This window comes from Mugil cephalus, chromosome 1, assembly GCF_022458985.1.
Source record: "Mugil cephalus isolate CIBA_MC_2020 chromosome 1, CIBA_Mcephalus_1.1, whole genome shotgun sequence".
Classification (NCBI taxonomy): domain Eukaryota; kingdom Metazoa; phylum Chordata; class Actinopteri; order Mugiliformes; family Mugilidae; genus Mugil; species Mugil cephalus.
Genome location: NC_061770.1, coordinates 28,826,835 through 28,849,374, shown reverse-complemented (window position 1 = coordinate 28,849,374; position 22,540 = coordinate 28,826,835). Strand labels below are relative to the sequence as shown.

The 22,540-nt window shown below is 42.0% G+C and overlaps 3 protein-coding genes and 1 long non-coding RNA gene across 6 annotated transcripts in view; 2 read left to right on the top strand and 2 right to left on the bottom strand.

The window, feature by feature from the left end:
- Window positions 1–22,540, top strand: part of LOC125009468 (high affinity immunoglobulin gamma Fc receptor I-like) — a 160,549-nt gene that overhangs the window by 8,232 nt on the left and 129,777 nt on the right. The gene's annotated exons all lie outside the window — the stretch shown is intronic.
- The window catches only part of LOC125009659 (CD226 antigen-like), a 62,369-nt gene that overhangs the window by 12,035 nt on the left and 27,794 nt on the right, over window positions 1–22,540 (bottom strand). The window lies entirely within an intron of this gene.
- Window positions 1,275–22,529, bottom strand: LOC125010000 (coxsackievirus and adenovirus receptor-like). Of its 3 annotated transcripts, XR_007113003.1 has the most exons (8): window positions 22,372–22,529; window positions 21,237–22,261; window positions 20,581–20,928; window positions 17,834–20,335; window positions 5,115–5,452; window positions 4,511–4,710; window positions 2,730–3,091; window positions 1,275–2,590 (listed from the first exon to the last, which is right to left on the bottom strand). XR_007113003.1 is itself a non-coding variant. In XM_047588344.1 (4 exons), exons 2-4 carry the CDS (start codon window positions 22,123–22,125, stop codon window positions 20,133–20,135), a joined length of 624 nt encoding a protein of 207 aa, XP_047444300.1. In that variant the 5' UTR covers window positions 22,126–22,261; window positions 22,372–22,525; the 3' UTR covers window positions 18,531–20,132. The 3 variants fall into 3 exon arrangements, 1 of the variants encoding a protein (XP_047444300.1); XR_007113002.1 differs by having other exon boundaries at window positions 20,581–22,261; XM_047588344.1 differs by lacking the exons at window positions 1,275–2,590; window positions 2,730–3,091; window positions 4,511–4,710; window positions 5,115–5,452 and having other exon boundaries at window positions 18,531–20,335; window positions 22,053–22,261; window positions 22,372–22,525.
- Window positions 12,132–18,896, top strand: LOC125010391. The gene is made up of 3 exons (XR_007113061.1): window positions 12,132–12,181; window positions 12,291–12,368; window positions 12,591–18,896. It is a non-coding gene; the product is annotated as an uncharacterized LOC125010391 (long non-coding RNA).

The following is a 22,540-nucleotide window of genomic DNA, read 5'->3' as shown; positions in this document are numbered from 1 at the left end:
GACTCATGATTAAATGAAAGATCTTAAAATGTTGACACTTTCCTCTTGAAGACTGGTCGGATATGATGGTTGATAAAGAACCTGTCATTGTCATTATTCTACTTAGTCACAGTTGTTTTCTGTAGTTATTTCCTGTTTTATTTTGAAAGGTTGCTAAGTGTGTCTTTGTCCTCACCAGCTCAGACTCTGGCCTCTTAACACAGTGAACCAGGAAGTGTCCTTTAATCACATGTGGAGTCTGCTCCCATCTACTGGTGGTTCTGAGTATTACAGCTGAGTGCTGTGTGTAAAGTAAATCCTCCTTCACTCTGTTACTGGTTATTTGAGCCGTGAAACATTTAAGCTCCAACCAGCTCCTTCTCAACAAACAGTAATAAACCTGATAACGTGTAGGTTCATTAACTTCACTAGACGTCTTACTCTGCTTCATTTCAAAGACAAACTGAATCACGTGGGTTTAGTGAATTTTTTTATTTATTTTTTATTTTTTTTTGCTGTGGACACTGAATTATTATTATTTTTGTGACACTGGAAATGATGTAACTTGCAGTTTATATTTCCTCTTAGAATTTATGAGACTCAAGCTCATGTTGTCATAGAAGGCCTCATCACCACTTTTATTATTTTTTGTGTAGTAACCCTGGGGGGGGCCCTTGTGGGCCCAGGAAAGACAACAAAAACAGCTGCCTTATATGCAGAGACAAACTGTTCCAGAGTTTGGGTGCTACAGCTGAGAAAGAACCATCTCCCCTGAACTTCTAGGTCATGGGGTTCTTGTTAAAAGACCATCTGCAGGGAGGTTCTGCACCAGCTACAAGAGTCAGAGAGGCTTGGCCAACATCAGTATATAGGGCATTAGCTCCATAAAGCACCACAATAATGACAGTAAAACTGAAGACATGAAGTTTTACATTACAGTAGAGTAATAATTATGGCTTTAAAAAAAACTGTAGTGAATCATATTAAGATGTCATGGTGTTTTGTGTTTGATGCACAATTTCGGCAAAACACAACCAAAATATCATATGAAATGATTTGGGACTGATGAACTGACTGGGATGACATGTTTCAGGCAGCAGGTGGCAGCACATCACCACATCAGTAGCACCCAGGGTACTGATCAGCTGATAACATTCAAATAAAAACAGCCATGTCATGTCCAGCATTTTTTAAGATCCTGAAAACTGTTTCCAGTCAGTTCATCAAACACTGTGAGAAGGAAACAGACAGGTCTGTCTACAATGTTATTAACAAAAGGACAAAACACACATGAATGCAACAAAGCTTATTTATTTTAAATTAAAGTGACAAAGTGCTGCTGTTCTGCTGCGTTTCACCTGGCCAATGTGTTATTTCTTTCCTTGTTTTAGAAGTTCAGCTGCTTTACTTTCACATTCACTGTGAGTCCTTTGAGACCAGCTCAACTCTCGAGGCAATGAAGTGCGTGTGAAACTGGAAGATTAGATAAAGACAATGATAAACCACAGAGGGTCAGAGCTCAAGTCCCAAGAACAAAAAGTGCCTGGCACAATAAAAACATATATAAAGACACTATGACACGGTTATCAAACCATATTTAACACTCATTTAAACGCTCACGTAACACTCGTATTATTTATAGTCCTGATAGTAAGTTACTATATTATATGTTATATTTCTTAATAAAGTGTCCTTTTCTCTTAGCTGGACTGAACAGCAGCAGAAAGGAAAAACGTGGAAACGAGACAAGCAGGAGGGCTCTGATTGGCTGCAGTTTGTGCAAAGAAGCAAACGGAGCTTAGTGAAAAATAAAGTGCAGTTTTACAGTGAACGTGCTAGCCATGCTACTGTAAGCTGTCACCTGTGTCTGTAAAGCTGCCCTCACTCCTTCCTGTCCTGACTTTACTCTAATGAACTGAGGTTTCCTCTTCATGACACACTCTGAATACAGCACCCAACACAAAATAAAAAACACCAACATATCGCCTGTTAGATTCTGCAGGCTGTAGTTGGTCCAACTCTTTTTAAAGCTCTGTGTCTGGTCTCCACCAGCTCCTCAAAAGAGTCCTCAGGCTTTTTAAAGATCGCCTGTGATAACTGTCTGCTTGAAGGAAGTCACAAGAACAGAGATAAAACAGCAAAGTTGTAGCTGGACACAGAAAACACTGCACCAACACCGATTAGAAAGGGATTCTAGCCAGAGCACTGACCTTTGCAAGTTAAACATGAGATAATTATATTGAATCCTGATGGCGTGAGGTGATCAGCTGATTCCTGTTTTGTGTTATTTTCCACTAACAGGTCATTTGAAGCTTGATTTGGTCCATGCATCTCTAGAACAATCTGGAATCTGACTCTGGTTGAAGACGCCTTCATCTTTGAGAAACAGCAGCAGAACAAACAAACACACTCAGGAGTAAAGAGACACTTCTCAGATACTGCATCTACACGCTGTATTTTGAGAAAGTTTTATACTTTCTACAAATCATTATGCAACCAACAGCAGCAATGACAACAAGAACCACTGCAATGACGGACACAGCAACTATGACTGCACCGTATTCACTCTTGTCTCCTGCGTCCTCGTCTCTTGCGTCCTCCGTGTCTCCATCTGCAGAGTGGAAACAGATCAGAGGTCTCATTGTTCATATTTTCTGGTCGAGCATTAGTTGATCTCACAGCTGCTACCTGGAGAGTCAACGTTTCTACCTGAAACCACGTAGCAGGTGAACCTCGGCTCTACTACTCACCCGAGGCTGTGACGTTGAGGTTGGTGACTTGCTTGTACTGGTGTATGTAGCGTCCATCACTGCTCCTCGTCTCGCCGCTTATCACGTGCAGTCGTACGTCCCGGTATCGCCGACGCTGACGTTACGCACAATCACAGAAACGTCTCTGTCCTTCACGGCCGCCTCCTCTCTCAGCTCCACTCGGCCTCTGAACCGTGGATGCTGGTAGTTTTCATATGAGCGGTTGTTGCGGTAGAAGAAGACGTAACCGTCGGCCTTTAGGTCGGGTCGGGTCCACGAGAACAGGGTGATGGCTGTAGCCGTCGGGAGCCGACACAGAAGAGTGACATCCTGTCCAGACTTCACTTTGACCTCCTCCTTGTCTGAACAGAAAAGAAAGAACAGAAGAATCTGTGAGCGGATAAGACGCTCCACAGGAAGCCTGGTTAACACTCAGAAGACTGACTGACACTGTTAGCATGCTGCAGCTCAAACAACACCAGACAACTAGACTCATGAAGAGTCTCTGCCTGAATCTGCTCAAACTTAATGACCAGATCACACCTCCTCCAGACTCACTGGTGTTTTCATTTAATTAATACTACAGAGCTACCAAAAGGCCTTTAGGAGGACTGAGGCTAGTCTCTCTCTAATCTGATCTCCTGCATGTTCTCTGGCTACATATAAACTCGAGTTAATCGATATCACGTTATTTTCACAGAGATTTTAATCTAATCTTAATGTCAGTCAGGACCGAGGAAAAATTGGTTTCAGGGGAGGTCGGTTCGTTTCATGTTCTGTCCCGGGACCGGTTAGAGTGGTGATGTTCTCACTCATATTTAGAGAATATCCACATGCATGCCTGGTGTCACATCAAGGAACTGTTGAATCCTGCCTATTCTGGGCTGAGCTGTGCTTTCATTCTCCTCCTCCTTTCGTTATCCTGTATTGGGAGTCCCATCAGAAACCCTCCGGACTCTTGGAAAGGTGACGGAAAAACCACAGGACCCTTCCTCACCACATGCCTCCCTCCCTTCCCCTGTCCTTTAACCGCCCTATATTCTCTGAGGTGTAGCACCGTCCTCATTCCACTCAATAAAGATCAACAACCAGCCTCCAGGAGGGCTGGCCATGGTCACACACACTGAAATAAACTGAGATGATAAAACCTTCAGCTGCTGGAATATAACTGCATCAGAGGTGTTAAACTATTAGGATAAATGCAGACAAAGAAAGGAAACACTGAGCTCCCATCACAGATAGGAAACAGAGACCTCAACTTCCTTGTTGACCGTTTCCTGAAATACAAATTTTCCCGCAAAGTTTCGACCAATCACACAACAGGAGGAGGCGTGGCCTCTGTCTCCGTTGGAAATGTAAACAAAAACTGAACTCGAGGTATTAATTAACTAACTAACTAACTAATTAAAAAACTAACTAATTAAACTATCTAACAACAACAACAACAAGGTGTGACATGACTCTAGTCTAGGGTCTGGTCTAGTCCGTTTCTAGGGTTTGATCTCAGCTGTTTCTGGGGCGGGTCCACCTCTTCCTGTTTTGGTTTCAACAGCTTTTACAATAAAGTTCAGAAAGTGCGTGCTCGCTGTCTTTTACTATTTTCTGTTTGAAAAGCATATCCTTTCTTGATTAGAGTCACACATCAACAACACTAAAGCTTCTGCAAACGCTGCAAGAATAATGAGTCACTGCGGTCTGGACCGGAGCCAGGTGTTCACCCCTCACCCCCTCACCCCCTCACCCCCCCACCCTCTCACCCCCTCACCCCTCCACCCTCTCACCTCTGGAAGCTTCAGACAGACACATGCTGATGAGGAGGAGGAGCATGGGGCTGATGGTGAAGGATGAAGTGGACATCACAGCGGACGATAGAGCAGAAATAAGTTTTTCGGCCGTTGTTTACATCCGGGCTCTCGCTCTAGGTGCGTTCAAGTTCTGTAGGACCTTTAAGTACTCCACATTCCAAATAACAGTCATGGTACTACAAGAATCAAGATTCCTTTATTGTGATTATGTGAGAGCATAACGCAGTTTTGTGTGGTAGCTCCTGGTTTAAATAGTGCAATAAAAAACACTTGAATGTGCACTATAAAAAACGAATAAAGCGGAAACAGAGCTGTACGGATGTATACAGTACATGTAAGTCAGTCAGTCAGTCAAAACCTTGTAAACCTCGAGGTGATGTCATGACCATCACAGTCATGGCAGGTCAGCTCTGCAGTGATGTTCCTGCTAAACTGTCAGTGTCTGACCAGGGTTGGTGTCGGGGTTAAACTCGAGTAAAGTGGAACTTTATTCTAGTCCACAGCGTCTTCAATCAGAGACACTTCGTTAAGGAATTCTTCTTCATAAAGTTATTCATGGTGACCAGTTAAAGCCACTGACCTGCTCACTGCCTCTGGTTCTTGGAGGGGTTTCAGGGGTTTCAGGGGTTCCCAGAGACCGGGGGCTGTCGGACATCCGTGGGGTTTCTCTCCCCCTCCACGCGCCAGGTCCGCGTGGTCTGCGGCCGATCAGCTTCTCACCGAGAGAACCCACGGACATAACTCAGGGAATGACGGCACGGATCCACGAGACAACCGGTGTGGACTTTCTTCTTCTCTTGCTGTTCCTTTGCGAATTGGTGCGTTACTGCTACTGGTGTAGATCTGAATACCGGTGAATGAAATAACTAGCTACGTCAGCTACTAAACCACGCCTCCACGCCTTTCTGCTCCTCCCACCTGAAAAAAAAAACACAACACTGCAAATTCGGATTTATTTGTCATTTGAGGAATTGATGATGACTTCAGTAAAAATAAATATTAATAAAATAAAAGATCTGAAATAAACATCTGAGATTGAAAGTGCCTTTGTTGGTTTTTGTTCTCACACCTCATACCCCATACCTGAACTGCTGCAGACTAACCACATGGACTGACACCACCCACAGAGGAAGGAGGCGACTTTAAATGGAGCCGGAATAAAGAAAGCTCTGAATCTAACACAACTACCATGAAGCAAGCTTCCTCTCTGTGGCTGCTCTGTAAGTACATTCATTAACTTTAATAAGTATCCTCACTGCAGACAGGCTCAGCTGGAGAACATTACACTGCATTTTAATCAAGAACCATAAAAAGAAGCTTTATTTTATTTTAATATTTGCATTATTAAAAAGGAGACTTATTTGCTGAGTGAAGCTGAAACTCTGCAGCTCCACCACGGAGCTGAGGCTCTGCGCTCTGTTCTGGAGAAAATCTGAAGATAATCATCAGGTCTGGAGACTTGCAATCCTAATAAAACGTTTCTGGAGGATCAGAGTTTTGTGGAGAGTAGTAGGAAATGTATTTGCCCAAACTATATTACAATATGAAAGATAGGGATAAATTAAACTATAATAAAGAGTAAGAAGACAGTTTGTAGTGACAAAATGACTAATCCTCCTTAAAATACCAATGGATTTATTCATCTTTCTGATCTCTCCAATTCAAACTTTCATCAACAACAATTCCTAGGAATCTTGTGTTTAACACCTAAGGCAACTCAACAGACTCTAGTATAATTTTAGATAAATCCTTTGAGTACGATTTTTTACCACTGAAAATAATAAAGTTAGATTTTTTTTTATATTTAATGATAATTTATTTAATCTAAACCATGTGTTGCATGCACTTAAAGCAGCATTTGCATCCTTCATCAAAGTTTGAATGCGAGAGAATGAAGGTTGTGTCATCTGCAAACATTATTGCAGAAACGATGTTAGAAACATTAAACAAATCATTAATATCAATAAGAAATAATATTGGTCCGAGAATGGACCCTTGTGGAACTCCACAGAGTAACCTGGCTTCATCCAAAATCATCCAAAAAGCAAAGTGGACCTTGGATTGTGCTATCAACATATTCCTCTGTTGCTTGGATAACTCTCTATTTTCTGTTATGTTCAACTTGTCCAAGAAAAAGGGACACTCTAACTTTGTATCCAGCCAGATGGAGCCAGCACATGTTATTTACACGGGTACTGGACTATGGCCATGCTAGGCCACCCCCAGGTGAGCAGGAAAAGGCTGTTACAGGCAAACCACTCCTGGATGTTCTTAACCTCTTGCTGATACTTCTTTTGGCTGGTGATGTTGAACTAAACCCTGGGCCAGCACCTTCGCTAGCTGGGCCAACATTACTGTTAACGGGGCCTTCATCTCGGGCAGCCGGGCTAACAACATTGCTAGCTCACCCAATACCACTGCTAGCTGGGCCTCCACCTCTGCTAGCTGGGCCCCCACCTCTGATCGTTGGGCCTTCACCTCTGCTAGCTGGGCTCCCATCTCTGCTAGCCGGGCCTCCACCTCTGCTAGCTGGGCTCCCACCTCTGCTAGCCGGGCCTCCACCTCTGATCGTTGGGCCTCCACCTCTGCTAGCTGGGCCTCCACCACTGTTAACTGGGCCTCCACCACTGCTACCTGGGCCAATACCACTGCTAGCTGTGCCTCCACCACTGCTAGCTGGGCCTCCACCTCTGCTAGCTGGGCCTCCACCACTGCTACCTGGGCCTCCACCACTGCTAGCTGGGCCTCCACCTCTGCTAGCTGGGCCTCCACCACTGCTACCTGGGCCAATACCACTGCTAGCTGGGCCTCCACCTCTGCTAGCTGGGCTCCCACCTCTGCTAGCCGGGCCTCCACCTCTGATCGTTGGGCCTCCACCTCTGCTAGCTGGGCCTCCACCACCGCTAGCTGGGCCTCCACCTCTGCTATCTGGGCCAATACCACTGCTAGCTGGGCCTCCACCTTTACTATCTGGGCCTCCACCTCCGCTACCTGGGCTTCCACCACTGCTAGCTGGGCCTCCACCTCTGCTAGCTTGGCCTCCACCACCGCTAGCTGGGCCTCCACCTCTGCTAGCTGGGCCTCCACCACCGCTAGCTGGGCCTCCACCTCTGCTAGCTGGGCCTCCACCTTTGCTAGCTGGGCCTCCACCTCAGCTACCTGGGCCTCCACCTCAGCTACCTGGGCTTCCACCTCTGCTAGCTGGGCTTCCACCTTTGCTAGCTGGGCCTCCACCTCAGCTACCTGGGCCTCCACCTCTGCTAGCTGGGCCTCCACCTCAGCTACCTGGGCCTCCACCTCAGCTACCTGGGCCTACACCCCCATTAGCTGGGCTTCCACCTTCGTTTACTGGGCCAACGGTAGGCGGAGGTCTTTTGGCTGATGTGGAAACAAGCAGTGCAAAGCCACTTGCAAACATTGCCAATAAAATAAACAAGAGGCTGCCAAATCCTGCAATATTAAAAACACCGTAAATTTAGGGTGTTTCAAACCGTCAATAACTCTAAACTAATATGGGATTCAATACATAAATCAAAAGGCATTCTCTGTGCACACTTAAATATACGAAGTATTCTACCAAAAAGTGATCAGGTCCATCACCTTCTCACCGACTCTAATATTGACTTCCTCTGCCTATCCTTGACATGGCTTCGTGAATCTTCGCCCTCAGCAATACTGTCTGTACCTGGTTATAAAATTTTCAGAAAAGACAGACAGGGTTTCAAGGGAGGAGGTGTTATGATTTATGCCAAGGACACCTTTAACTGCAATGAGATATATGTCACAGATGAAAATGGATTAGAAATTCTTGGACTAACTGTTTCCTTGTCACAGCAAATGTCTTTTATTCTTATAGTTATTTATAGGCCTCCTTCTTCAAATGTGGATTTTTTTGAAAAGTTGGAAATTTTATTGAAACAACTCAATCCTGCAAAAGAGGTGATAATAATGGGTGACTTAAATGTTAATTGGAAAGTTAACAAAGTTAGGAAAAATTTGAAAAAGGTTATGGATGATATGGATATGACTCAGGTAATTAATGGCCCTACAAGAATTACAAATTTCACGAGCACCCAGATTGATTTAACTTTTACTAATAGACCAGAAAGGATTTTGAAGTCATATAATATGCTCACAGGAATGTCTGATCACAATCTTATAATGATCACAAGAAAATTAAATAAAAAACGCTTCAAACCCTTGGCCGCCACTGAACTCTATAGGATACCAAAACAGGAACAACAAAACTTTCAAGACTCAATCAAAGAAGTAAACTGGGATGAATTGTTCACCGGCAAAAACTTGGATATGGATTGTTCTAATATGGCTAATAAAATACAACAAATAATTACACAATTTACACGGATAATTAAATTAAAAGCTAGAAAGAACGGCCTTCCCTGGTTAAACAGATCTATTCTTAAACTCATGAAAGAACGAGACAACTCTTTGAAGTTGTCACTCAAATTAGGGCACAACAGACACCAATTTGTTTCGTTGAGAAATAGGGTAGTGAAAGAAATAAGAAAGTCTAAAGCTGACTTTTTCATTACTGCCTTGAATAGTGCAAGGGGGAATTCTAAAATAACCTGGAATTATAATAAAAAACTATTGGGTGATCCCCAAAAAAACAAAACAAAACTAATGCAAATTAAATTAAATGGAAATGTCTTGACAGAACCTCAAGTGATGGCTGATGCTTTCAACAACTACTTCATTGAGTCTGTGTCAGAAATTTCTGATAAGTTCACAGTAAAACAAAGGAGGGAATACCCTGTATCGTCTGCAACGCAGTCTTTAACCTTTACAAATATTACTGAGACTAAAGTTATTGATTTAATTCGATCACTCAAACCATCAAAAGCAAAGGATGTTTTTGGAATGGATTCGAACATGCTCAAAGATCTAGGTTCAGCTCTTGCCACTCCGATTGCCTCAATCATCAATCTTTCAGCTTCATCGGGTCAATTTCCAAAGGCCTGGAAATCTGCCATTGTTACCCCTGTCTTTAAATCTGGTGACCCAACATCTCTGCATAACTACCGCCCAATAAGCATTCTTCCAGCCATTTCCAAAATCGCAGAAAAATGGGTGTCACAGCAGATTGTCCATCATTTAAACAGCAGCTCCCCCTCTCTCCATGCCATGCAGTTTGGTTTCAGATCCAAGCATTCCACTGAGATGGCTACTTGCTTCCTTATTGAGAAAATAAAAAAAATTCTCGATAAGGGTGGAGTTGTAGGGGCGGTGTTTTTGGACCTCAGGAAAGCTTTTGATACAGTAAATCACTCTGTTCTTCTAACCAAACTCTCAAAATTTAACTTCTCTCAAAACGCTGTGGGATGGATTGAATCATATCTGCATGATCGAACACAATCTGTATCTGTTAACAACTGCATATCTGACTCTCTTAGGCTAACCTCTGGAGTCCCTCAGGGATCAATATTAGGCCCCCTTTTATTTAGTCTTTATATTAATGATTTGCCCACTGTCTGTCCAGAAGCTGAATGCGTAATGTATGCAGACGATACGGTTTTCTTTGTTCATGGTCACACCAAAGACATTGTTGCCGCTCAACTCATCAAAGCAATGTCCTGTGTTACAAGTTGGTTGCAGGAGTGCTGTCTACAGCTAAATGTTTCTAAAAGTGTAGGCATGTATTTCACTAAAACAAACAAAGTATCACTTGACCCCGACATACATGTTAATGGAGAAAAAATACAAATTGTCAACCAATATAAATATCTTGGGATAACAATCGATTCTGAGCTTTCCTTTAAAGCCCATATTGGCAAATTGTGTAAAAAAATCAAGTTACACCTCGTCAATTTTCGGGCAATTTGAAATGAAATGGCTACTGAAGCCGCAAAAATGTACTTGCATTCGATGATTTTCAGTCATTTCAACTACTGCCTAACTAGCTGGTCCCAGGCTGGTCAGAGCTCAAAAAAACCATTGGAAATCTTGTACAAACAAGCAATTAAAGTTATGGATAAAAAACCTAGGCACTATCATCACTGTGAAATTTTAAAAAAGTATAGTATTTTAAATTGGGACAGTCTTCACACATTTGCAGACCTAAAACTGACCTACAAAGTGCTCCATAAATTGGCTCCAGAGTTCATCAGCCAAAGAAACAGCCTTGAGCGTGTCACTCGAGGCTCTGTCAGAGGTGACTGTTATATTCCTTTGCGCAGGAGCACTTTCAGTAAGTCGGCCTGGTCAGTAAGGAGTGCAAGTGTGTGGAACTCAATACCTGAGGAGATTAAACTGCTCACGACATACAAGGGCTTTACAAAAAAACTGAAAACGTGGCTGATCAACACCTATAGCTGCCAACACTAAAATATGTTGTGATGCTCTGATGTTTTGATGTTATGATAAAATGTTGTGTTGTATTTTGATTGTTTTTTTTTTTTTTTTTTTTTTTTTAATTATACAGTAAGTGTTGTTTATGTATCTGTATTATATTGTACATGTATTGTATGCTTATTGCCTTTTTTACATCAAGGCCAGGGGACTACAGATGAAAACTAGCCTTCTGGCTAATTCTGGCTTTTTTAACCATGGGTAATCATGTGTTCTATGAAATTGCACTGTCCCTTTCTTAAATAAACAGTAAAAAAAAATAGAACAGTAACCCTTAAAACAAACAAACTGTTTTCTGTTAGTAATTTTTTTAGCCATATCATGAAAACCATATTTGTATAACTTTTCTAATAAAATATGATGATTAACTGTGTCAAACGCCTTTGAAAGGCCAAGAAAAATACTCGTGCATAGTGAACCCACTGAGCTCCTCATCAAGTTTCAGGTTATACAATACATGTCTTATCCAGGGCCGTCCTCCTTACATCTCTTAGTATCAGGCAACATGCCAGGAGGGTCATGAAGACAAGAGCTTTATGTCCTCACGCTGGTAACAGCGTCCCATCAGCGATGATGGCAAACAGCGAGGCTCGGGACAGAGCCTGTGGTGAGAGTTTCTATCTGGTGGTAAACATGATAAAGTGTGTTTACATCCTGATACTGAAGCAGTTCTGCTCTCCTTCATTTAAATTACATTAGTTCTGGAGAATGAAGGGGCATGGTCTCTTTGATTGGCAGGTGGGCGTCCTCTGTTTCTGAATCAGCTGAGAGTTATTTAGAGCAGTGCCACATGACTCATAGTTTCAAGACATCATCAAAATAAATATCTCATTGTTAGACAAAACCAAAACAAACAAAAAAAAACTCCACAGGTGAATAGTTAACATTCACTTTAACTGTGACGTCCTTTTCTTCTTTCTTTTCTTGGACTCTGAGCCGTCAGCTGATCAGGACGTTCTGATCACAGCTGCAGGTTTAGAGGAGGTAAATAAAAGCTCCCTGTTAGTTTGTGTTTAGGTGTGAAACATTGTTAAATCTGAGCACTGCTGTTTGTGTGGTCGTAACATGAGGTTTGAAAAGGTCACACTTCATTCTGAAACTCTGAAGGATGTCTGTCTTCTCTGTTCTTACAGATCCAACCACACAGATCTGTAATCTCACAGCTCTGCTGTGAAAATCTGGGGCTTTTAATTATGTCATAAGATTAACCACATCTTCCCCATTCTGACTCATACTTCTACTTAAACAGTCTAATATACGACCAGAAACAAGAAACAAGTATGTCTTCATACCTGTGCTGTTAAAACACTGGCTTATGGGACCAGTCAGTGTTTGCTCCAGATGACACTCATTAATTCCTCCTTATCTTTTGCTGACACGCATCCAGATGCAGTTTATTCATCAGTGAGAAGAACAAGTGACATCAGTTATGGACAAATCACCATCAAGACGAACAGGAGGAGAGGTACAGCTGCTCCCCGTCCACTACACAGGCCTCTACTTACATGTTGCATGTTTTAATTTGTGATCATTTCAAAGTAGGTACAGTGATGTTTGTGCATCAGTCACATGCTCCACAGCATTTACATCATTTGCAGCCTGACGTGTGTGGTGTGTTCACTGTAGAGCAGCTGGTTTCTAGAAAGGCTGCAGAGGTCTGGACTCACTCGTGTGTGTTTGTGTTCAGAGTTTCAGCCGGGACCAGAGGTGATCTACTCTTACCTGAGAGAGAGCGTCACAGCCTCACATCATCCATGAATGTGTCCAGACCTGATCTCTGTCTGCAGCTCTTCAACTACAATGAACCAAACATGTGATGGGACATAAGCAGGACGATGGTTCATCTAAATGCAATTTAATGACGAGCGTCACGTTGGACACATTGATTGTGACTCAGTGGACTAAGACGACACAAAGGAAGACTCCACCTGTGAGAATCACTGTGAACGCCTTGGTTATTGATTAAACTTTAAATATTATTCATCCACAAGGGAAATTACTCGGTCACAGTAGCTCAGTAAAAAAAAAAGGAAAAATCTAGCAAAATATAATAAAAGTAAAATATAAGTAAAACTCTAGTTATTTATATGAAATAAAAAATAAGATATGAGCAAAACTCTAGGAAAATAAAAAGAATTAGTAAATCCACTAAAGAAAACTCTGGTGGCTGGGAGGATTTATTTGCATGTTACGAAAAACACATGCAAATAAATTCAGAGGACAAATTTGTGCCCTGAACATAAAATAAAATGCTGCAAGAACCGTGAGGAACGACATTAATGCTCCCAGAGCTCCAGGATCCAAACTAGGGATACAAGAGAAATGAAAAGAAGTTGTTTTTACTTTTCTTTTCTTTGAACGTCCTGATGACACGATTCATTTAACTTCATTTGTTTGAGTTCTCTCGACCTCTGTAGACCAGACACATTAAATCCCTGTGTTGACCTTCAGTGGTTCCATTCACTCATTCACTGATGATGGATGAGTGTTCATGTGTTCATGTGGCTGCAGCTTCTCTGTGGATGAATCAAGTCAGTGAATGCGCTGACCTTTAAAATCTAAACCTCATCATCACTGCATCAGCATCACAGCTGTTTATGAACACATTAGACCTCCTCTCACTAAAAACACCATGTAGATGCAGCCAGCAGGGGGCAGCACAGGAGCTTCAGTTTGTCTATGAGCACATGATGGAGTTCACTCTAATGGAGGAAGAAGGTGAAGACGTGAGATTTGAATCCTCACAGACTCTGAGAGTTACAGCAAATATCAAAGAAGGAAACCAGGAAGTGAAGCTGCAGCTTTTTGTTCTTCACTGACAAACTGAGAATCTGGATCAGAACCAACACAAAAACACATCAACACCCCACAATAACCCACAATAACCCACACTAACCCACACTAACCCACACCAACCCCACTGTGTCTCTGCTGTTAACTCTGCTGGGTATAAAACTAGGCTGCATAGTCTGGAGTTACAGGTAAAGTTGTGTTATATAAACCCTGTTTGGACATGTCATCGTTGTGTAAGATGGCGGCTCTAGTTGCTCTTTCGTTTACTGTGAAATGAAACTTCCTCTCAGTAGTTTTCCATGAAGAGGGCGTCTCTGCCCTCCAGCCACAGCCTAATGTAACACGAGGCACGAACGGCAAAAACAAAGATGAGCATTTGCCTTTGATGGATTTGATATTCAAAACGTCTAGTTATAGAGTCATACTGTGTTTCAGCTTCGCAGACACAGGCCCTGTGTACAGTCAGACATGATGAAGGGGGCTTTACATTCTTCAGCCCATAAAGGAAGAGGGAAAATAGTTTGACTCTGACATCATGAAAAAATCCCCCTGCCGCCTTCAGATGAAACTCAGTGGGTTAAAGAGGGACAGTCCAGAACATGATGTGGACAGTATGGATGTGGATTCTTTAAGTTGTTTCTCTACAGAGCAGCTGCTTAAAGAGGGAGAAACCATTTCCTGATTCAGATTGTGTTTCAAACAACAACAACTCTCCTCCATTTTGTTCTGTTAACGAGGACGGACCCTAGGGGGAGTAGATGTGAGTTGGTGAAAAAGAGGAACTGAACCTGCAGACAGGTGTCAGCTGCAACATAGAGTCAGGTTCATCTGTCAGTGTTTTACAAGAGAATTTGTTGTTATTCAACGCAAATTAAACACAGGATCAAATTCACACAGAGCGTGGGTCTGGCCAATAAATGTCTCCTTGTCTCAGATGAAATATGAGTAGATGAGTCCCTATAGAGATGATGTGTTGGCGGTAACCCTGAGGCACAAACCTGTTGATACCTGCAGCTTTGTTCACATAATCACATAACACCCTCCCCCTCCTGTGGGGGAGGGTGTTTTCCCCTAATCTGACCTCAGCCTGAGTCACGCACGTCTACACAAACACAGACTGTGATCTTTAGTTTTACCACTCTCCTTTATTTACAGAATCAACAAATGCGAACAAAATGTGTTCAGATAGTTTGTATTGTTGTTGGTACTAGATACATAAAACTGAACTGAATGGAACAGAAGGGCGGCAGCGTTTCTGAGCACTGACCTTATGTAGTTGAACCGGTCGGACCGACAGCAGAGCAAACAAGAGAGAGAACACCACAATTAACCCTTCAGGGGTGGGAGGATGTCTGGTAAATTCATCACATTTTAAATCACACCCCTGCTCCTCTCTTTATTTAGCTTTATTGCCATGTTTTCAGATCAAGGAATCATTGTCCGTGTCCTGATGTCGTCTAATGTGATGACGTTCTAACGCTCTGAATACATGTTAATGCACAGACATGAGAACACGATTCAGGCTCTGGTTGAACTAAATCTGGGGCAGGTGTTTGAGTTCTTTAGGTCTCAGGAGGAGGAAAGAGGACGCCTGGTCACTCCAATAAACCCAGACAGATACAGGACTCTGTCCCTGGAGACGTCATTAACTGCTGACTGTCAGCTGCCATAAAGTGTTTTATAAGAGGGCGTGTTGTTATCACACACAAACTAGACACGTCTGCACAGGATCAAATTCCTCCAACAGTCAGCAGATGCTCAAATTCACTTCATTCAGCTCAACATAGCCACCATTTAAAAAAATACAAGTTAAAATGACGAGACACTGAGTGTAGGTCTGAGGAATAAATGTCTTCCTGTTTCCACATGAGTCGACTGAGAAGAGGTGATGTGTTGGTGGTAACCCTCAGACGAACCCGTTATTAACAGCTGCCTCCCGCTCTTTCATCATGAACTGACTGTTGCTAACACAGACACTTGTTTAGTTTTAAAAACTCCTTTACAGACGTGTTGTTTCCCCTTCACAGCCCCTCCCACCCTGTTTCTGTTCCTCTCTGAAGCTGCGCCTTTGTTTCTGAGAAGTGAAGCTAATAAATAACCTGTCTGACCTGTGTTACAGGACTTTTATACCACAATTAAAATAAAGAACATTGTGATCAGTGGTTCACAGGGTGCACTTCATTCTGCACATACTACACATACGTGTCATGCTCTGAACGTTTTAGTTTCTTTTATTTTAGTGCACAGAGAAAACAGGCAGACAGTGACATCCTGAAACTCTGGCTTCTGTCTGAAACCAAGTCCTGACTGAGAATGTGAGCCACTACAAATGAAACCTCTCCTCCAGTTAGCAAACCCGCGCAGGACCTGAAGGCGGTTATTTTATCATAGCCGGTTATTACATGATGGGAGGTGAACAACCAAATGAAGTCAGCTTTATGCTCCTTTATCTGTCAGGTTACAACATGCTGGCTGCACACACATATTTTATTCATCAGACATTAGACACGTCCACACAGGCTCGAATTCCTGCTTCAGTCAACTCATCCAGAATTCATTTCATCGTCAAAGCTCAACAATAGAGCAGCCTCACAAAAAGAGGGACAGCTTGACACAGCGTAACCCTGCTTTATTTCCTTGGTCAAAGTATTCATTTATTTTAACAAATACTTCCTCAGTTCTAACTGGAACTGGTTGAAACAGGAACTTATGTGGGTGGAACACATTTAGAAACTTGTATGAGCGGCTTCCATTACATGTGACTTAGACTTAGACTTTAATGATCCCTGAGGGAGATGACTTTTAAAAACCAAAACCAAAAATTAAATAAAATAAGTTTAGATTACAACAAAAATTAAATAAAACATTAAATGTTATCGGGTAAAATACTTCCCTATTGACTTTTAAACTGAACATACGCAGAGAGACACACCCGCCCATAATAACAATCTTATCGACTTCACCATAAACACTTTTGCACACGGTGCGCTTCCAGCCGCCCTAACCCACATCCTGCAGGCCTGCTCGTCAGCTGTTGTGTAACGTCTTTTTATACTGTAGCTGCATGGACTAGTGTTTTGCACGCTCTGCTTTGCACCATCTCTACTTCTTGCAGCGTTTGCACCGTTTTGTGTTTGCTGCATCAGCCTGCACACATGCACCTTGTTGTCAGGCCCTAGCATGGTCCTCAGTCCTGGGTCTACATGTCCTCTCGTCTCACTCTGTCTTCAAGCTTCGACCTTCAGGTGGACTGCTGAGTTTTTGTTTCTGTTCTAATAAACAGGAATGCTATGTTTCCTGCAACTCTCTTAATCTGTATTTATCTGATTCCCAGGTCTGTCGTCTACTTCTTGTTTATGCCACAGAGATGAATTACAGGAAACTCCGCTCCACTGAGACATCAGTGCTTTCACATGCTTTAACATCCTGCTTGTTAAAAAAAAAAAAAAAGCTTCTGCTGAATTATCTCATTAAGCCAGGAGGAAAACACTGGGTGTGTTCAATGTGATAATTATACAAGACTCTCAGGGTTCTGGAACATTTTGTGCTCACCAGAGGGTGAGCCTTGTTGGTTTCATATGAGTCAAGGGAAAAGTACCTTCAGTCTGAAACAGAAACACATGAAATATAAAGTTCAAATATACAAAACTCTAGCTGTGTCCAGATACAGACACAGAGAGCCGGGTCCTCGTTGTTTCTGGCCGTGGTCCATGGGGGGAACCTGGACTTGTGTCCCTGGTCTGGCTCCAGTTAGTGGAGGTACTGCAGCAAACACACCTGCCAGGGTCTCTTAGTCCGGTCCCTCCCCCGGGAACTAGGCTTTTGCACCCTGCCACAAACCTTCCAGGATCACAGGGGCGAACCAGCTCCCCTTATATCCTGTTAGAAGCTTCTAAAAACACTTCCAGACAACAGGAGAACTGAACATGCACACATAAAGTTTGGAGCTAAGAATGTCCTCAGTTATATTTAAAGGTTCCTGTAAACCTTTGAGATCTTAGCTGGTTGAGACCTCAGTTATTATCACATGTCTAACAGAGTTTAAAGTCGACTACAGAGGAGAATTTACCCACAGCTGCAAATAACAGTTAGGTTAGTTAAGGGAAACAGTAAAAGGATATAACAGGGCCTACTTACATTACTCATGGTCAGATCATCTTTTATTTTCAGAACTGACTGTGTTAAAGAGGAACAGCTCTGTTCTTCCTGGTTCAGACTGAGGGGGAGGTGTTGATGACGATGGAAACGTTTTTTTAAAAAGTGCTTCAGACTGACTGCAGTGAAACCCCCTGAATCCCACCAGAATGTGACTAAATATTAGAGTTTCCAGGGTCTGATTTCTGAGATCCAGCTTTAAGCTGCTGACGCCCTGAGGCCAGAGTAGCATCAGGTCAATCACATGATGAGAGGCTGCTGGACTATTTTAGACCTTTGTGTTGCAGGTTGTTGACCTGACGTTACCTGGAAAACTGTTGTGTTGTTGTTGTTGTTGTTGTGTGACTGGTTGAGCTGAGAGACCTTCTGCATTCCCAGCAAACCATACACCACAAGGGTACACGCTTATACTACCCGAGAGGAATCATTTATATTTATTTATTCCTTTCATGAAAGTGGACAACAGAATTTGTACATAACTGCACACTACATTTTGAAATCTACTTAACTGGAAAGGAGCAGCAAGAAGAAAGTATTTCTGTATCTGACTCCTACTTGAACAATTAAAAAAAGAAAAAAATGGTCTGACATCATGTAAAGTTGATTTTCAGTAGCCTACTACATCAACAACACAAATAAACAAAACATATCAAATAAAAAATAGCTTACAAAGTACAAATTTACAAACTCAAAAATATTTATTGTTAACATCCAGTTTAACTTTCAAGTGCATATTGACAATTGTTTCAGCATTTATACACTTATACATTTTACTTAATTTTAAAATTAGTCAATATTTGAGCAACCTTTTAACTCCTGAATTCGGGGGTTCCATATTTTTACTCCAACAACCAAAATACACATCTGTTTTAAAGTAGTTTTAGCAACTTGGTGCTTAAAATCGAATCTTCTTCTATGAGTTTTATCTTCTGAAGTAAACACAAATAGCTTTTGCAGGTTTTCTGGTAATTTTGCCTTTGAGCATAATTAACAATGTCTCAAGTTCTATTATCTCTGTAAGTTTCAATAACCCTGATGTAATAAATAAATTATTGTTCTCCAAATTTAACTTTGTGGACAATTCAGATTGTTCTTTTCTTCAATAAGAACAAAGGTATTACATTGCTCATGTATGGTTTTATGTTATCTCCTGAACAGAAGAAATTTGTGCCATCTGCAAACAAAACGAACCACAACAATTTAGAAATTTAACAAATGTCATTGAAATATAAAATAAAAACATTCAGATGTATTACCAGCAAAATACACATATTGTTGCCTATTATATAAATAGCTAGTTAGCCAGTTTACTAGTTAACCAACTCCTCTCACACCACAATTATTCTTAACTTAGCAATTAAAAATTGAGTCATCTATTGTATCAAATGAGTCTTCTTTAAGTCATTGAATACTCCTATTGTATATTTCCTTCTGTCGGTTGCTGTTCTGATTTCTTCTATTATTTCCATTATTGCCAAAGCAGTTGACCGATTTGTCCGAAGCATATTTACTCTTGCTTAATAACTTATGTTTTTCGATGAAATTGTCTAGTTTTTTGAACACACAACTTTTCTAGCACTTTTGAAAAGTGGACAACCAACAACAAAATATGTGTGGCCTCTGGCTGAGAGAGTCTCCTGTTCTGTTCTTTTATGTGTAATTATTTTCCTGTTTTTGTCTGTTTTGCTTTTATTATGGTTAATTGGCTAATTAGCTGTCATCTAATTAGCTGGGATAGGCTTAAGCAACTCCTGCGACCCAAGTGAGGATAAGCCATAATAGAAGATGAGATGAGATGTTTGGAAGAGATAGCTAAAGTTTTCCATATATCATTTTTATACATACAATACATACAATGATATAAAAATATATTATAAAACATAAAGTAACAAAACGACAGAATTTGGGTTCAATCTATGAGCAGCGGTGCGTCATCATTACCATAATGGCAGCTTTTTTTCTAGAAAGCGCAACTTCCCAGTGTTCAACCACACACAGTTTAGAACTTTAACGGGGCCCGGCAGAAATGTCACTGGATCCGTGCCCGGACCGGGGTCTGCCATTTGGTGATGCCTGCTGTACATCGTGACGTCATCTGGATGCACCAGATACTCACCCGAGCAGGACATCCCGTGGGCACATCCAGTGAGAGCCAAGGATTTGACTACATTGGATTTCACACCTCGGTGTGAATGATAAGAAAGAGAGTCTTTTTAGGACTTTCTTTGGTCGAATTTTCTGGCCCTTTCCTGAGGTCAGGCCCAATAGCTGCCAGGCTGCTTCAGGCCAGGAGCTGATCAGATGATTGAAGAGGAGGAGAGGAGGATGAGGAGGGAGGTGAAGATTTCTTCTTCCTGTTTCTTACAGTGATCAGAAAAACAGCCACGACAAGACTCACAACAACACCACCAACTATCAGACCAGGATGTCCTCGACTTAGTCCCTCCTTGTCTCCTCCGTCCTCCTTGTGTCCAGATGTGTGACCTGCAGACAGAAGCAGATGTGAGGTGTGAGGGAGCTGATGAGTGAAGAACAAACTGCTGTCAGACATTATCTACGTCACTCTGATCACATGACTCAGACCAGCTGTTTTCTAGAAAGTCTCATCAACAACATCTTTGTAAAAGTCAAACATCTGATCTGAGATCTTTCTCTGTCACATCAACAACCAGGAAGCAGCTTCACCTCTGATCAGAGACAAACACACAAACTCAACAACACTCACTCACCTGGATCTATGTGCAGTTTGATGGTGGTGATGGGATCAGCATCTCTCTTCCTGCGCTTTGTTTTAGTCTGAACATGACACGTGTATGTTCCACTGTCATCAGTCGTCACATTGTTCAGAATCAGAGACACGTCTCCATCCTTCATCTGTCTGTCCTGTAGATCCACTCGGTCCTTATAAGATGGATACTGGTTGTCTGTACATAACCTATCACCTCGATATAAAAAGAGACATTTTTCTGGCTGTACGTCGGTTCTGCTCCAGTCAACAACTGTGACAGGTCCATTCTTCAGAGCTTTACATGGTAGAGAGACAGTCTGTCCAGATTCAGCTGTGATGATTCTTGGTTCTGAAGGAAACAACACAGAGCAGAGAGGTTAAAGGTCAACATGCAGCAGTCAGTTCATTCATTTGTTATTTCAATACTAGACACTGACTATAGATTCTAAATGTGTTCCAGACTAATGAGACACTAGGAGCAGAGAATGTGGACAAACCATGATAAATGTAGATTTAGACATAATGTTCATATGCAGTGATACAGAAACATCAATTTTCCTCAAGGGCCTATGGTGTAAACAAAAAATGTAAACAAACATTGGTGGAGAAATTACACTTATTCTAAATTAAAATAAATAATTCAAGATTCTACTATACGCAGATGTATGTCAGATGGATGTTTATCTTGTTTCTCCTGCTGTTGTCTTCTTTCTCATTTCTGTCTGTACCCAGCCTTAGGCAGATGGGTCCCTCCCTGTGAGCTGGGTTCTGGTTCTAGTTCTGGTTCAGGTTCAGGTTCAGGTTCTGTCTCTAGGTTTTTTTTCCCCTGTTAAAGTTTTTTTTTCTTTCTTGACACTGTTGGTTGTTCTAGCTCTGGAGGTTTCAGTGCCACAGAATACCTATTAAAGCAAATGTAGGAAGGTTTAAATTTCCGGTTTTAATAACTGATTAAATATCAATTGAATTCAAATCAAATGGATCAGTGTACAATGTTAGCCGTATTTTATTATAATACCACAATTTCAACCTTCAGCTGGCCCAGTGACGTGGTGATTAGCACCGACCGTCACAGGAAGAAGGTTCCGACCCATCCAGTCGTTCACACAGCGGCTGCAGCTTTCAAGGACCGCGCCCTGGGAGCCATGTGCTGTGTTGTGGATTGGGTGCTGGCTCAAGGAGCCGGTTAACCTGCTTTTCTTACCACAGCTCCCCACAAAAACAAACATAACATGGCATAAAATTAAATATGTGGGCTAGAAACAAAATCTGAAGTTTAATCAGTCTGTTGAGTGGATGTTTTACCCACTGATCCAATGTGCCTGTCTCTACGTCATTCGGCTTTGAGAGAAGTGGCAAAATCTAGCCAGGATATTACAGGTTTTGTAAAGCGTTTTGAGACAACTTATATGGTTAGTGACGCTATAAAAATAATGACTGCCGACATCGAGCTGAATAATGTAGAGCTGAACTCACCTGCAGAAGAAGAAACCATCTGACAGACTGACAGCAGAGTCCAGCAGAGAAAGAGAGATCCTCCAGAAGCCATGATTTTGTGGTGCGGTACGGTGGTGGTGAGTATTAATTAAATCCACACGTTCCTGTTCTCACTTCTTCTGTCTACGTAGAGTTGTAAAGCTGCGGAGTTCCGACTAAGAGTCCAGATTAGGAGTGGGCGGACTGATCTAAATATCAAAAGTAACAAAAGTATTGACATCAAAGTAATTATTAGTATTGGACCGATACTAACGCGATTCGACTGATAATTTTGTCGGAGTTTCTCTTCTATACGTACATCAAATTACTCAAATGGCGTCGCCGATTTTGGGGACTGTACCTTCTCTCGCAGTCTCAGAATGTGCGAAAACTCAGCTCCTCTCTGTTCAAGTTCACTTTGAGTGAATGTTTCAATGTCCTGTTCCTTTGCCCCTGGGACAGGGTGTTGACAGGAACGACAGAGAGCG

Bases quoted from the DNA above. Each gene is read 5' to 3' on its own strand.
- LOC125010000 (XM_047588344.1), bottom strand. From the start codon at position 22,125: ATGGCTTCTGGAGGATCTCTCTTTCTCTGCTGGACTCTGCTGTCAGTC. The intron at 20,929-22,052 runs GTGAGTTCAGCT...TGTTTCCTTCAG, and splicing joins GATGGTTTCTTCTTCTGCAG to AACCAAGAATCATCACAGCT. The intron at 20,336-20,580 runs GTGAGTGAGTGT...TTCTGTCTGCAG, and splicing joins CAAACTGCACATAGATCCAG to GTCACACATCTGGACACAAG.